Source organism: Manduca sexta, chromosome 10 (assembly GCF_014839805.1).
Source record: "Manduca sexta isolate Smith_Timp_Sample1 chromosome 10, JHU_Msex_v1.0, whole genome shotgun sequence".
NCBI lineage: Eukaryota > Metazoa > Arthropoda > Insecta > Lepidoptera > Sphingidae > Manduca > Manduca sexta.
In genome coordinates this window covers 3,762,974-3,776,125 of record NC_051124.1, presented here as the reverse complement: position 1 = coordinate 3,776,125, position 13,152 = coordinate 3,762,974, and the positions used below count along the sequence as shown (strand labels likewise).

At 39.5% G+C, this 13,152-nt stretch overlaps 1 protein-coding gene across 2 annotated transcripts in view; it reads right to left on the bottom strand.

Annotated features, from left to right (window-relative positions):
* Positions 1-9,190, bottom strand: part of LOC115444385 (protein jim lovell) — a 38,041-nt gene extending 28,851 nt beyond the window's left edge. For both annotated transcript variants that reach the window (XM_030170148.2, XM_030170149.2), the window contains exon 1: positions 8,094-9,190. In XM_030170148.2, coding sequence (XP_030026008.2) covers positions 8,094-8,832 — 739 coding nt within the window. In that variant the 5' untranslated portion in view covers positions 8,833-9,190. The remainder of the gene's footprint in view (positions 1-8,093) is intronic.
* Positions 9,191-13,152: the final 3,962 nt, after the last annotated feature.

The window sequence follows — 13,152 nt, the reverse complement described above, 5'->3', positions numbered from 1 at the left end:
GCTTGATTACAATAACAATTAACTTACACGAAGATATGTGGTGTGACCATTTGTTTGGATTGTCTCAGGTCGCGAGTGGATTGTTCTTAGACATTTTTTGAGTTCTTTTGCCTGTCTTGGTTGGCTTTTTAGCTTTCCGTAATAGAAATTTATGACTTTATTGTATTTTTTTTGGATTTAACATTTTTGAATTTATATGGGTATATACGAAATACAATACATTTTCTTGAAATTTAGAAATGTTTTAAAAAAAAAACAAACGTTTTTATTTTTTATTTCTGTTGATTCATAAGATTTATAGTAATGTCCTGTATTATCTGTTAACATGGCCACACCATTCAGACGAGATGTAATTGACGAGTTATGTATGTGATTACGATTTTATATACTTTGTTAATGTTTTTACTATTACAATACAATGGGAAACATTAGGAACACGCGAATGTTCAATAATCACGTACATGGCTTGTTTGGAAAACTTGTAATTTTAATATTAATGAACGTAAATGTGTTTTTTAAATTGTCATCCATGTTTATTTTATGTCCTAGATAGAAGTATCGCGTGGTGTTATGAGTTTTTTCCTCAACTATTAATAGGTGTGATAGTTGAGTGATATATCGCAGTTGATTTACAGCTATAGAAAGTTACTGCACGAAGTAGCAACTAACGGGAACTAGATCAATGCAAGGAAAGTCCTTTTGATATTCATAATATGCAAGACATTGTATCTCATGTCATATTATAATTCTCAAACTGATGTATATTTTACATGAAATAATATTTATTTTCATTCACATGTTCGTACATATCGCGTCAAGTGGTACAAGTGCAGGCGCTGAGTGTAAGTAGGTCACCGGGCGCACTCGCCACGATTGAATGTAAATGCGCGCGCGCACTCCGCTTATTCTCGCTGTCATCCTTACTAGGGTGACGTTGTTAAAGATATTTCCGAGACAATCATTGTTCTATTTTCAAATTATAAATGATATTAAGTTTTAAACTTAGTTGTATAGTAAATGATTATAGTACAAAGCTATACGACATAGCAATTATTATTACATTATTTTAATTCAACCTTTCCTCCTTACGTTAATTACTATAATACAGTATTGAAACCCACAAGCGTTTACAATAATTGTAGTGTCATCAAACCGATAATCGATTTATTTATTTTAAACCTCAATCAACATGAGTAATTACATATTACTATAAATTTTATAGGAATTTTCATAAACATTCAAAGGAATTATGATGAGTTAATTCCAGATCGGTGTACTACACGATGAATCAGTGACAACCGACGAGTCATTATTATCTAAATTGGTCTAGCACCCCATGTGTTGCCGTTACACTTCATTCATAGGTAGGTTGAGCTGTGAGTCAGAAGCCGGCGCCACATCGACGATTCATAACAATATCGAATTTGTGTGGGAAATATTGTAAATAATTGTCATTGTCATCGCATCTGAATAATAGTTTTACTGAGTATTAATTAAGTGCAAAGAGGTTTATTTGCTCGATTGTTTGCAGTATTTAAAGGATTAATGTTTGAATTAATATGTCTAATTAATTAAAAATTTCATTACAAACTCCAAAAACAATGAATGTAAAATAAAAAAGAAAGTCCGTCAAAACCGAATCTGTTGGTCACCGCAGCCGCCCTTGCGTGTGCGCATGGTATCTAGCGGTTCGTGCCAATGTCATCGCCTGCGGAGTTTTTTCTTTTTTGTCGCACCCTTGAAGGCCGTACCCGATGGGCCAAGACCTCGCGTGTCCGGCCACAGATTATCGTAAATACAATATTGTAGTACTCTTGTGCTAAATTCTGTACGCAGACTCAACACGTCATCAGTTTTTTTATACTAAGGTGAGGGAATGAGTCATGCTGGTATGTGATCACCACTAAGTGCAACCTGAGGACATTCAGTGCGTTGCTGGCGTTAAAAAGTTATATGGAAATTGGAATTAGGTCTATTGACTGTAGCGACCAGAAGAAGCAGAACTAAAACATTACAGAGGTAGATAGTTGGTCCAACGATACTTTTTGATTGCCAATGACCCTTTTGTTTTACAAAAAATGTCATTAACAATCTAGTAGCGACTAGCGAGTTCAGTTCTGATAGAATTTTATTTCTAGAATTATGGGTTTTTACGAACGCATGTCATTTAACGTCAGCTGCCCAACTTACTGGTTTACTGGCCAATAATATTGGCTAGTTTTATATAATAAGCCGAAGGGTGTTTACTGTGGTACATAGCCTTTGGAGGTGTTTCAGATTTCTAGAACGATTATCAGGTCGTCTGTCCACCTTGTATGTCGACATCTGTTGCAGGGCATTGTCGACTTCATTCATATGCTTTATATAATACATGAAAAATATTATTTAAAGTAATGTCATAACGTGAGTGGGAGTACAATGTTCAAACCACAGATTTGTCATGTTCGGCGTATATGACGTTTGTTTGTTTGCTATATGCGACAAATATCAAGTATATGCAGTCTCTAAATTATTATATTTGTTGGTTGCATCTCATAATGAACAAAATGTGTAAAAGACGTCACAATGTCACCTATATTCGGAACGGTTCCGAAATTCGTACGTTCTAAATTTGAAATATGAAATATTTAAAAACATCATTATTTCGCGATGGTCACGTTTTATTTTTTCTGACGAAATGTATTAGTTGGCATGCTTTAGTCTCCTTGCAATTTTATATAGACGTATTAGTATTGTATAACTTGAATGTTATGCGTAATTGTTAATTTTTGAAGGTTCATGTATAATATATAAATAATTATTGACTTATATCGTTAAAGAAAAAGTATTTAAGATAAATATGTATTAAACTAGCCTGGCTGACTAATTTAATTGACAATAGAGAAAGTATAAAATAAAAGCATACTGGCATATTCTGAGAATAAGTAAAGGAAGGTAATAACAAACACACGCCTTTTATCTCTAAATGAGTAAACAGAGGTAATGCACCCACTTTCTTCCCTGTGTATTCCGTCCCATGATGTGATAGGGGGCGAGACATCGCCATATCACGAGACTCAGCACTTAGCAGAATTAATATCACAGTCCTATCCATGATCAGGTATTTACAATTTTACTTCTCATATCAAGGTATTGTCACCGCTTACTTACCAAGGTGATAATTCTATTAATAATGTACGAGAGTTTTGAAGTTTATTACTTAATCACGTCTAAATACCTGAGTTTTAGTGCGTAAGACTAATAAATAACCAGTACGTTTAAACTATGGTATTGAAACTAGTGGTACAACTTTGTCTCTTTCAGCTTTCAAGCAGTTGTGTTTGCACTGTTTCGGTCTAGTTTGATGCGTGTTTCGTCCCATGGTGTGATAGGGCGAGCCTATTGCTACATCGAAAGGCTGTTCTTTATGACATTCTTTATAGGAAATCATAGGTCTGCAATTAGGCATTAGCTAGCGATAAAAAAAATAACAACAATCAAAACAAAACCGTGCAATTTTTCTGTAATACAATTTATATTATAAATGCATCGTATATGTTTGTAAGAAATAAAAAAAAAACAGTTAATAAATTTATATGATGCAGATAGACCACGAGATCAATATAATTTATAATATACTAGCCTTTGTTCACGGCTTGTCTGCGTGAAGGAGTTTGATAGGATAAACGTCCCGCTATATATTTTCCCGGGATAGAAAGTAGGTAGCCTATAGCCTTCCCAGGGTCTTAAACTATCTGATATTAAATAAAAATCCGTTCAGCAGATTTTGAAAAAATCGGTCACAGACAGACAGAAAAGAGACTTTGTTTTAATATATGTATAGATTATCTGAAGAAAAAATTTAGGCACGCCTTTTAAGGGCATTGCGCGTACGCAGTGCGTGTGAGATTTGGCATGAATAAAGTGTAAGAGGAGGAGTGAAGAGAAATAAAATTTTACTACGTATTTGTGTTACAAATATATTAAAGGCAGTCAAATTTCGACCACTGGACCATTAGTACTTTTTATTCAGTTAAGTACACATTAATATATAGGATACAGACGAAGCCGCGAACAATTTTACAATTCATAAAAACACTACGCAATAAAGACTTGCCCAAGTTGTACGCACAAACTCAAGGCTCTAGATTCAGGGAAGAGTTTTCACTTTCATCCGGCCTGCAACCAGTCGGTGTTAGATAACGCCCTACGTTTATGCATGAACCATGGTGCTAAATGGCTTCGGTTATTGTCGTAATAGGAACAGTTGGGATGAGTAGTAAATTACTAATCATTTAGATAAATATTTACAGTTGGAATTGAGGCTATTTATTTATATTTTGAAAAAGCTAAAAATAAAACATAAAATTAGCATGATAATTTGTAGCCATTTTATGAGATTGACATATTTTAATTTGCTTAAAACGTAATGTAAAGAATAGTTAAATATTCGTAGTATAGAGCGTTAATCTCCGCCGGATTTCTTCTCATTAGCGAACATAATTTCGGATAGAATGAACGCAAATCCCAGTAGCATTAACTGAAATCGTTAATAGTGCGAGCATAAAAGTTAATATACTTTTAGTTCGCAATAATCTCTAACCACACACGAAGTAGCGCGGAAACTGCTCAGCTCTTTGTTAAAGTCTATTAAAATAATGTATATAGAGCCGACGCTGTAGCGTTGCCTCCGCGTTTACTACACGTAATGACGCTAAATAGGCGACTTGTTTAAATTAAAAATAAACGAGAAAATCAAATTTGGAATTGCTTGACAATTCCGCTCGGGCGCAATCAGGAAGCTGTCCCTCTGTGATTGCCCGCGGTCCCAACCCCTCATTACCTTTACTCGCCACTATTAAACGTAATCAACCTCTCATCACATACGGGCGAAGGAAACAATAAAATGTACACTCGTAATAAACATCTGCGGTGGCGGACAAGATTATGCTGAATTCAATTCAAGATTTTTTTCTTCTAGCTTAATTTACTAGTGGCCAGTAACGAGTTTAAATATAATTTTGCAAAAAAGTTTACTGTCAATTGAATTTGGAACAACTTTGTTTATGCTAAGTGCAGGCAATTTAAAATTTGATTTTCGAACGCAATGACAGCGAAACATTTGTGTAACGGCTCCCCCTCAGTTCAGTTTCCCCACGCACGCCGACGAGAGCGGAGTGCGTGCAACCCTTCATTACAACCTACGACTATTATGGCGCAATCAAGCACTCGGCACATACGCGAAACTGAGGAAACAATAAAACAAAATTGACGTATAAAACCACTCCTTGGACTAATTCCGTCCCGAGGCTTTAGGTCTGTTGTATAATGTGCATTAAATCGTAATATCTGAACGTGCGGGTAGCGTTTTGTAATTGATTGGTAAATAGATGCAATAACTCACAACAGACATGTCGTAGAGGGGTCGGCCTTATTAACTTGATTGATTTTAAAAGATAAGCAAATGAGAAAACCCTAAAGGGTCGGTGTGGGATACCTTAATGGTGATTGAGCTTAATTATTGCTACTCGTTTGACATAGTGGAATGAAATCTCGACTTTTACCTTATAGTGAATTTAAACGAACGTCCCCGCGAGCAATTTCTTTACAATTAAGGCGATCTGTGTCAGTAAGAACACGTATTAGAGCGATAAAACTACAATTGCGTTCGAGAATGAAGTGTTTTGGTACTTATATATACATTATTTAACAATTCATACACATTATACAGGTTGTTTAAAGATTCCTTATTTTATATAGTTTTGTTCAAACGCCCTGTATAAAATTCTATATTTAAATAATCTGTGACGTCACCATTACCGTTACAGTCAAGCGCGAGCCGTGCAACCTCAAGCGGGTTCCGTAAATTAGATTATGACAATCACCATATTTCCTTCATAAACACGTCTAGAAATCGAAAAGCGCTCGTAAAACTAGATGGGAGCGGGATTGCTTCCTCTTTACGGAATGGTGGTCCACGGGCAATAATTATTGAAGTGTAAAATTTACGCTGACATACGCTTTATGGCTCACCATGCGCGAAATGGACACCATTTAAAACTGATTTTACTGGGCGACACACGTTTAATGGAATCTGTGTTGGACTAAGGTTAGTGTAGACTTATGGGCTATTTAATACTTAAATATAATATTCTGTTGTCATGTTATGGGTATAAGGAAATACTATTTTCGGTAACAAATAACAATATTAAATTTGATTTGTATTCATGACGTTTCTCGCCTACTCGCTCGCTGCGTCACGGAGCGTGTTAATATTAAAGAAATTTAAAGGGTTTTTAGTGATAAGTATGAACCCTATTTATTACGTCATTGTTTACCCGTAAAGTTGGGGTTTAATGAAATTTGTTACCTTATTTATATGATATTAAGGGTGTTATGTTGACTTAAATTAAAATAATTGCTATTTAACATAATGCTTGTAAAATAAGGACATACTTTGAAAGGTATAAGTCTCAATTGACATACAATTACTATTATCAAATTCTCAAAGTAATGCTTAAATGTGTTGACCTATATTATTGTATAATAAATTTAAGTAAATTATCATTTTTATTACAAATGGATGTATTAGTACAAATAAAAAAAATACATTAAAACAAGCGAACCTGCGTGCAAAGGTTAGTGGGCACAAACCTCTTCGCGATCATGTAGATAAGACATATGGATAGATTCGTCTGATATCAAACGGCTTTGTGGCACACATGCTGATTCCTAATCTCTAATGGTAATAACATTTGTGGGCTAATGTGTTCTTGATACGAAAGTTAAAAGTCGATGTTTAAAAACATTCACGCTTTTGTCTTGAGAGCTAGGCAGAGGAAATAATGTAGGTTGACGGAAATTTACGAAGAGTTAAAATTTTTTAATAGAAATTAATTATAATTGCCTCATCTGGTAATCAAACTGGCTTACTGGCTTTATAGTTTAAATTGTCATGATATTAAATCGCTAGCTCACTTACAAAGACCTATGATATATTTAAATATGCAAAAAGAAAAAAAATAGAAACGACAATAATGATCGTTCGGGATTGTTGGAAATTTTCATTGAAAAAGACATAAATTTTGTGATATACCAATATGCATAAGCGGGCTGCAAATCGTTCTAATGATAATTAGATTCTATATAAAGGAAAGCCAAGGATTCGGGTTATATGCACCTTTTGCTATTGCCGAACCAGCGAATTGACACACATAAAGATCCTTTTTCAATTTGATTGGAAACGTTAAGACAAAAGATAATAAGTTATCGCGTATATTAGACAATGTAAAGAATGTTTTCAGAATGCTTCCCACGTTGTAACTTGCAAATTTTCTAAGTAGGTATCTAGATTTTACGACCTATGTTGCTCACGTCGCTTTTCCTAGTTTATTTTACGATCTTATTCATAAAATGTTTTTAGTAAGTATATATTTCATATTTTATACCATAAAAAACATGTTATATATGAAGCCTGTTTGCATTAAGTTGTTAATTAAATAAATTATTTAGTGTACAAAACAATAATAGGTTTTTCTGTTGCCACGAATCAGGACTTTGACCGTTGAAGCTGATTAAATAAATCAAAATACATTTCACCATGTTTTTGTTATTGTATTAATTTTAGCACACACGTAGTTTTGAAAACAATAAAAAAACCATTAGGTTTGGAAGTATTGTTATTTTTTTCAATAAGAGAATCGTTTTTATTTCTACCTACCCTCGTGTTATGCAGGTAGTTTTTGCGTGGCCCGTGACAATGAGTGCCCGAGGTCCTGTTTTTGTCTCTAATTGTTTACGTGCGATCACTGCTCATCCAAAACGGCATTGACGTAATCGACCTTTGTTTTTCATCTCAACAAGCTTTTTGTCTTAGCATCACTCGCGAGGTTTCGCGCCCCAGTTAATGTAAATAGGTAATATTAATTCGAAAAATATAATCATTATAAAGTGTCTTCGTATTACCGAACAAACAATAACCAAGGTGTATTATTTATTTCTGTTTACCCGAAATATTCAATTTAATCTACCTTTCTAAAAATGTCGCCTATTTTCAAACTAATAAAAAGTTTTCAGTTTCAACAACACAAAAGCTAAACATAAACAGTACTCACTGTGTGGTGGCGTCAGGGAGAGCGCGGAGACGGCGGGCGGCACCGGGGGGAACATGTCCTGGTGTGGCGGGAACATCCGCGGCGGCGGCGGCGCCTCCGACTCCTGCTCGTCGGGCTGCTCCTGCTTGGGCGGCGAGCGCGGTCGCGACAGCCTCACCGCCTTCAGCCCGCTTGTCGGCGAGCGCCGCATCGACAGGTTCTCTGGAGTGTCCGACTCGCCCGAGCGGCGGCGCGGGCGCGCCTGCTTTCGCCGCGGCTGCGGGCTCGCCGGGCTGGCGGGCGGCGACGGCGCCGGCGGGGTCGCCTGCACCGGGCTCCGCGCCAGCGGCGTCGGCGGCGGCGACCGCGCCTGCTCCTCTCGGTCCTGGTCGGCCAGCCCGCGCACTTGTAGCGACTCTCCCGCGCGAATCACAGTCCCCAGCTGCTCCTGCGCCACCGACACTTCGCCGCGGTACATAAAGTCCACCACAGCTTGCACCTCCCATCCTTGGAAGTCCTTGAGCACGATGACGGGATGCTTGCACGGATTCTCGCTGAATATCCTGCGGAAGAGCGGGCTGCAGGCGCCGAGCAGCACCTTGTGTGCGCGTACGCGTCTCTCGGCGCAGACGAGCGTCACGTCCACTAGCGTCTCTGCGTGCAGCAGCGCCTCGAAGGAGCGCAGCAGGTGCGCCTGGTGGTTGTTCCAGCGCAGGCTGTAGTGCTCCTCGCCGCCGACGGGCGTCGGCTTGTCGTCCATCGCGCGCGCCGGTGTCAACGCGTGTGCCGGACCGTGCGCGGCGCGCCGGCGGGCGCGTGCGCGGCCTCGCGCCGCCCTCCGCCCGCCCCGCACTCCAACCCTTTCGTCGCTCAAAGAATCGCCTTCCCGCCGGAGTGCGACGTTCGCATGGCACCGTTCGCTCGCGGTGGACGAAGGCGCACGTCCGGTCGGATTCGCACAGCACTGTGTCACCGTCAAGTATGAGTATCGTACACTGTTCGCGCGAGGGTGGCGGAGCGTGTTCGGCGCGGACGTGTGTCGCGGGCGGCTCGCGAGCGCTGAGTGAGCGCCGAGGGAGCGGCGAGAGCGCGAGAGGCGCGAGACGAGCGCGCGGAGCGGCGGTGTCGCGCGAGTGGAGTGCCGGCGCGGCGGCGGGCGGTGGCCGCGGCGCCGGTGTGGGGCCCGCCCCCGGCCCCGCCCCGGCACACACACGCGCGCCCGCGCCCCGCCGCCCCGCGCCGCGCCCCGCCGCCCGCGCGCCGCCCGCACGCCGCCGCTCCGCCGCGCGCCGCACACATGTGTCACCCGGCCCGCACATACCTACACACATGTGACGCCTCCTACGCTCTATGTATTTTTTGAATACCTACGATTCGCCGGAAGCTGCTGAAGTCGCCGGCCGATGTAGATAAGCTTGTTGTGACGCGAGCGGTCACAATGATGAACGACCTGTACAAAATGTTTGATAAGAACGAGTTGTTTTGGTGTCCGCGGCGGTTGATTTGCATGAGGTCGGCCGCCAGCGGCGATGGTCGCTCAGTGGTCAGCAGTAGGTGGTCGGTGAGGTCGGTGGCGCGGCGGGTGGACCGCAGGCGCTCGCTGGTCGCGCGCCCTCGGCCGAAGGTCGCGCACAATTGGGACACGTCCGAGCGACGTCAGCGGTCGCCCGTAGTGACTCGCGGCGGAGAACATTTTTTGCAGATGGACGAAGCTTGATATTTTACACTGATACTTTGGAATATTCTTATGAAACTGGCAACTTTTCCGCGCGTTACGAGTCGAGAAGTTTCGGGACTTGTTTTTACGCAGTAGATAGTAAAATATTGCAATGGTTGAAGGAACTTTAGAGATAAACACCAGCGAGTATTTTAGTCTTATCTCGAGCCTAACATTATTCTAGACCAAGAGTTGAATGTATAATGGTCTATTAAAACTAGTTTTAAGTTTGCACTAACAGACATACCTACAGATAATAAATGATTGTAATATTTTTGGTGTTAACGACATTTAACGTAATAACAAATAAGTACTTTTGAAACTTAGAGTTTACAGGAAAAATATGTTCTACATTGAATATAACTAAGATATGTCGTTTTATGAATATATACATTCCTATTCACTTATTCTGAGAAATAACAGATTATAGACAATGGCCAGACTTTACGTTACTGTGTCATCTAGATAACGTTTTGAACCTAATTTTCGCGTTTGAAAACAGACAATATAGCTCATTAAAGACAGGACCTAGATTTCTCGTAATACTAGAATCAACAAACCTGTGCATATATTTACGCTTGTATCTTTAAAGGATAGATATAGACGTAACCAGTAAAGCTCCTTTGCCCGTCCCGTTTTGCGTCAATTTGTAATATGAAATGATAATGTAATCGGTATATCAAATATGAAGAAGCCATTAAGAGTAAAGGGCAACTAGATTTGGTTCTATTAGAGCAGCGTACAATAATTTAATTCCCTGTATTTTATCCCACTGCTGGGCTCGGGCCTTCTCTACTACTGAGAGGGATTAGGCCTTAGTCCACCACGCTGGCCTAGTGAGGATTGGTAAACCGCACATCCTCAAAATTCCTATAGATAACTTCTCAGGTATGCAGGTTTCCTCACGACTTTTTCCTTCATCGTTAAAGCGAGCGATAATTAACAATGAATACACACATACTTTACAAAAGTCGGAGGTGTGTACCTTTGGGATTTGAACCTGTGACTATCGTCGCTTATACGCTTGTGTTATGGTAAAGCATATTCAAATATTCACGGAACTTGAATTAAAAAAAAAACTTATATTATGTAATATAGTGCCCATGAACTTCTCTAAAGTAATTTTGGCGGCGCGCTTGTATGTAAGGTTTTCTCACGATGTGTTTTTATCGATAAATCTAGCTATAATGGACAAATACATACGTAGTTTTATAAAGTCATGATGTGTTGGGTTTTGAACCTGCAGTCCTTCGTCTTGGCAGTTCCATCCCCTACTATACTATCGTTGTTTAGTACTCTCCACCAGTGGCGAAAGGTGATATTAAAAATAAGAATACTAATATGTATAAATGCGGTCTGCAAATCGTTGTAATGATAATTAGATTTTACATAAATTACAGAAGGGAAGCCGAAAGGAATCGTCCATATAGATTCTTAATAAAAGAAAGCCCGCAGGAATTTGGTTATATGGACCCTTTAGTACCGTAGGACCAGTTACTTTAGAAAAGGCACTTTTATTCGCGGGAAATGACTTTCCTGAATCTCGAGACTTAACACCTACCTTATTAATAAAGCCATGGTAAAAGTAAAAGTCTCAGTCAAAGTCTATAATTACACTATACTGAATACGCGGTGTTTATACGCGGAATATCGCATAATGTTAACAAGCGAATGGCGTGGAATTCATTGAGTTACGAAATCATGCATGAATAGAAAATTATTTAATGCGCAACTGGACGAGATATTGTTAATATTAATATATATTGAGGTGTCTGTGTGTCCTAACGAAGGCCTTGAAATGTCACATGGACATATACAATCTAAATTTACGGCTTTTATTATTTACTAGGTTTTGGTAGCGGCTTCACTCGCGTGACAGTTTTCTAAGATAAAAGAAGCCTATGTTTTTTCCAAAATCTCAAATGTCTACACGCCAAATTACATCAAAATCCTTTGGGTAGTTTCTGAATTTATCGGATTCAGATAGGTAGACAGATGCGACGGGGGACTTTGTTTTAAAATATTTGTTTTTAGAACTTTTTAAGAGGGACAATTTCGTCATATAAGTTTGTTGCGTAACTTTAACCGTTTACACAGCACACGCAACGGAAGCTCTCAAAAGGAATTCATTTTTTCCGTTTTTGGAATATTTTTTATTGATGCTCTGCTCCTATTGGTCACAGCGTGATGTTATATAGCCTATAGCCTTCCTCGATAAATGGGTTATCCAACATTGAAATAATGTTTCAATTCGAACCAGTATTTCAAGAGATTAGCGCTTTCAAACTCCAGCTTTATATAATAGTATAGATTTGTCCATGTTATTGAACTGATCACCAAGATGTCGTATTTTGATAATAATTTTCATAGCAAGACATTTCATTGAGTAAATTAAGAAATTTTTAACCTAAAAAACAATTTTTGGCGAGCGGAGCCGCGAGTAAAAGTTGTGTTATAAAGCAACAAGTAAAAGACCTTGTAGTACACCAGTTAGCTATTGAAATTCGTTTGGAGCTTGTTTGGATTAAGTTTCAAGTTGGAAGCAACCTGATATATTTTGAATCTAAATCCGTCGTGGCTCGTTTCGATACTTGTTTTGGGATCAGCCAGATATATTATAAGATACGCCGCCATTATTAAATTTATTAAATGCAAGCCGCTTATGACAGGTTCGTTTAGAAATTTGTAGGGGAGGCGTTCAGCAATGGAATCCATTGGTTAATAATCATGATGTGTATAAATAATAATATCAGCCCTGTATTATATATTGTCCCACGGTTGGCATGGGCCTCCTCTACTACTGATAGGGATTAGGTCTTACTCCACCACGCTGGCCTACTGCGGATTGGTAGACTATACACACCCTCAAAATTCCTATAGAGAATTCCTTCGGTATGCAGTGTATACAGTATTTCCTCTCGATGTTTTCCTTCACCGTTAGTAAGCGATAATTTATAAAGATTACACACATAAAAACAGAAAGGTCAGAGGTGTGTGCCCTTGTGATTTGAAACTACGGACATTCGTCTCGGTAGTCCGTTTCACACCCAACTAGGCTTACGCCGCTATATGTACCTATGTATAAATGGTTGAATAAAGCAGAAGTATATGAAGAACTGTTCCAAAGTTACCTAAATATTATAAATGACCCATAACGCTTCTTACAGAATACACTACTTCAGCTACTTGTTGTCGGTAGCGGCTTCAGACATGGCGAACGGGGTTTTCACCAGATCCTCGGGCTTGTAAGATAACCATTGCCATCTTTGAGCTATCTTGTAAAAAGGCTTCTCAAAGATCTATCGGCCAGGCTCGTAATTCTCAATGGCATCCATGCTCCTTACAGTGACGAAGCGTCCATAC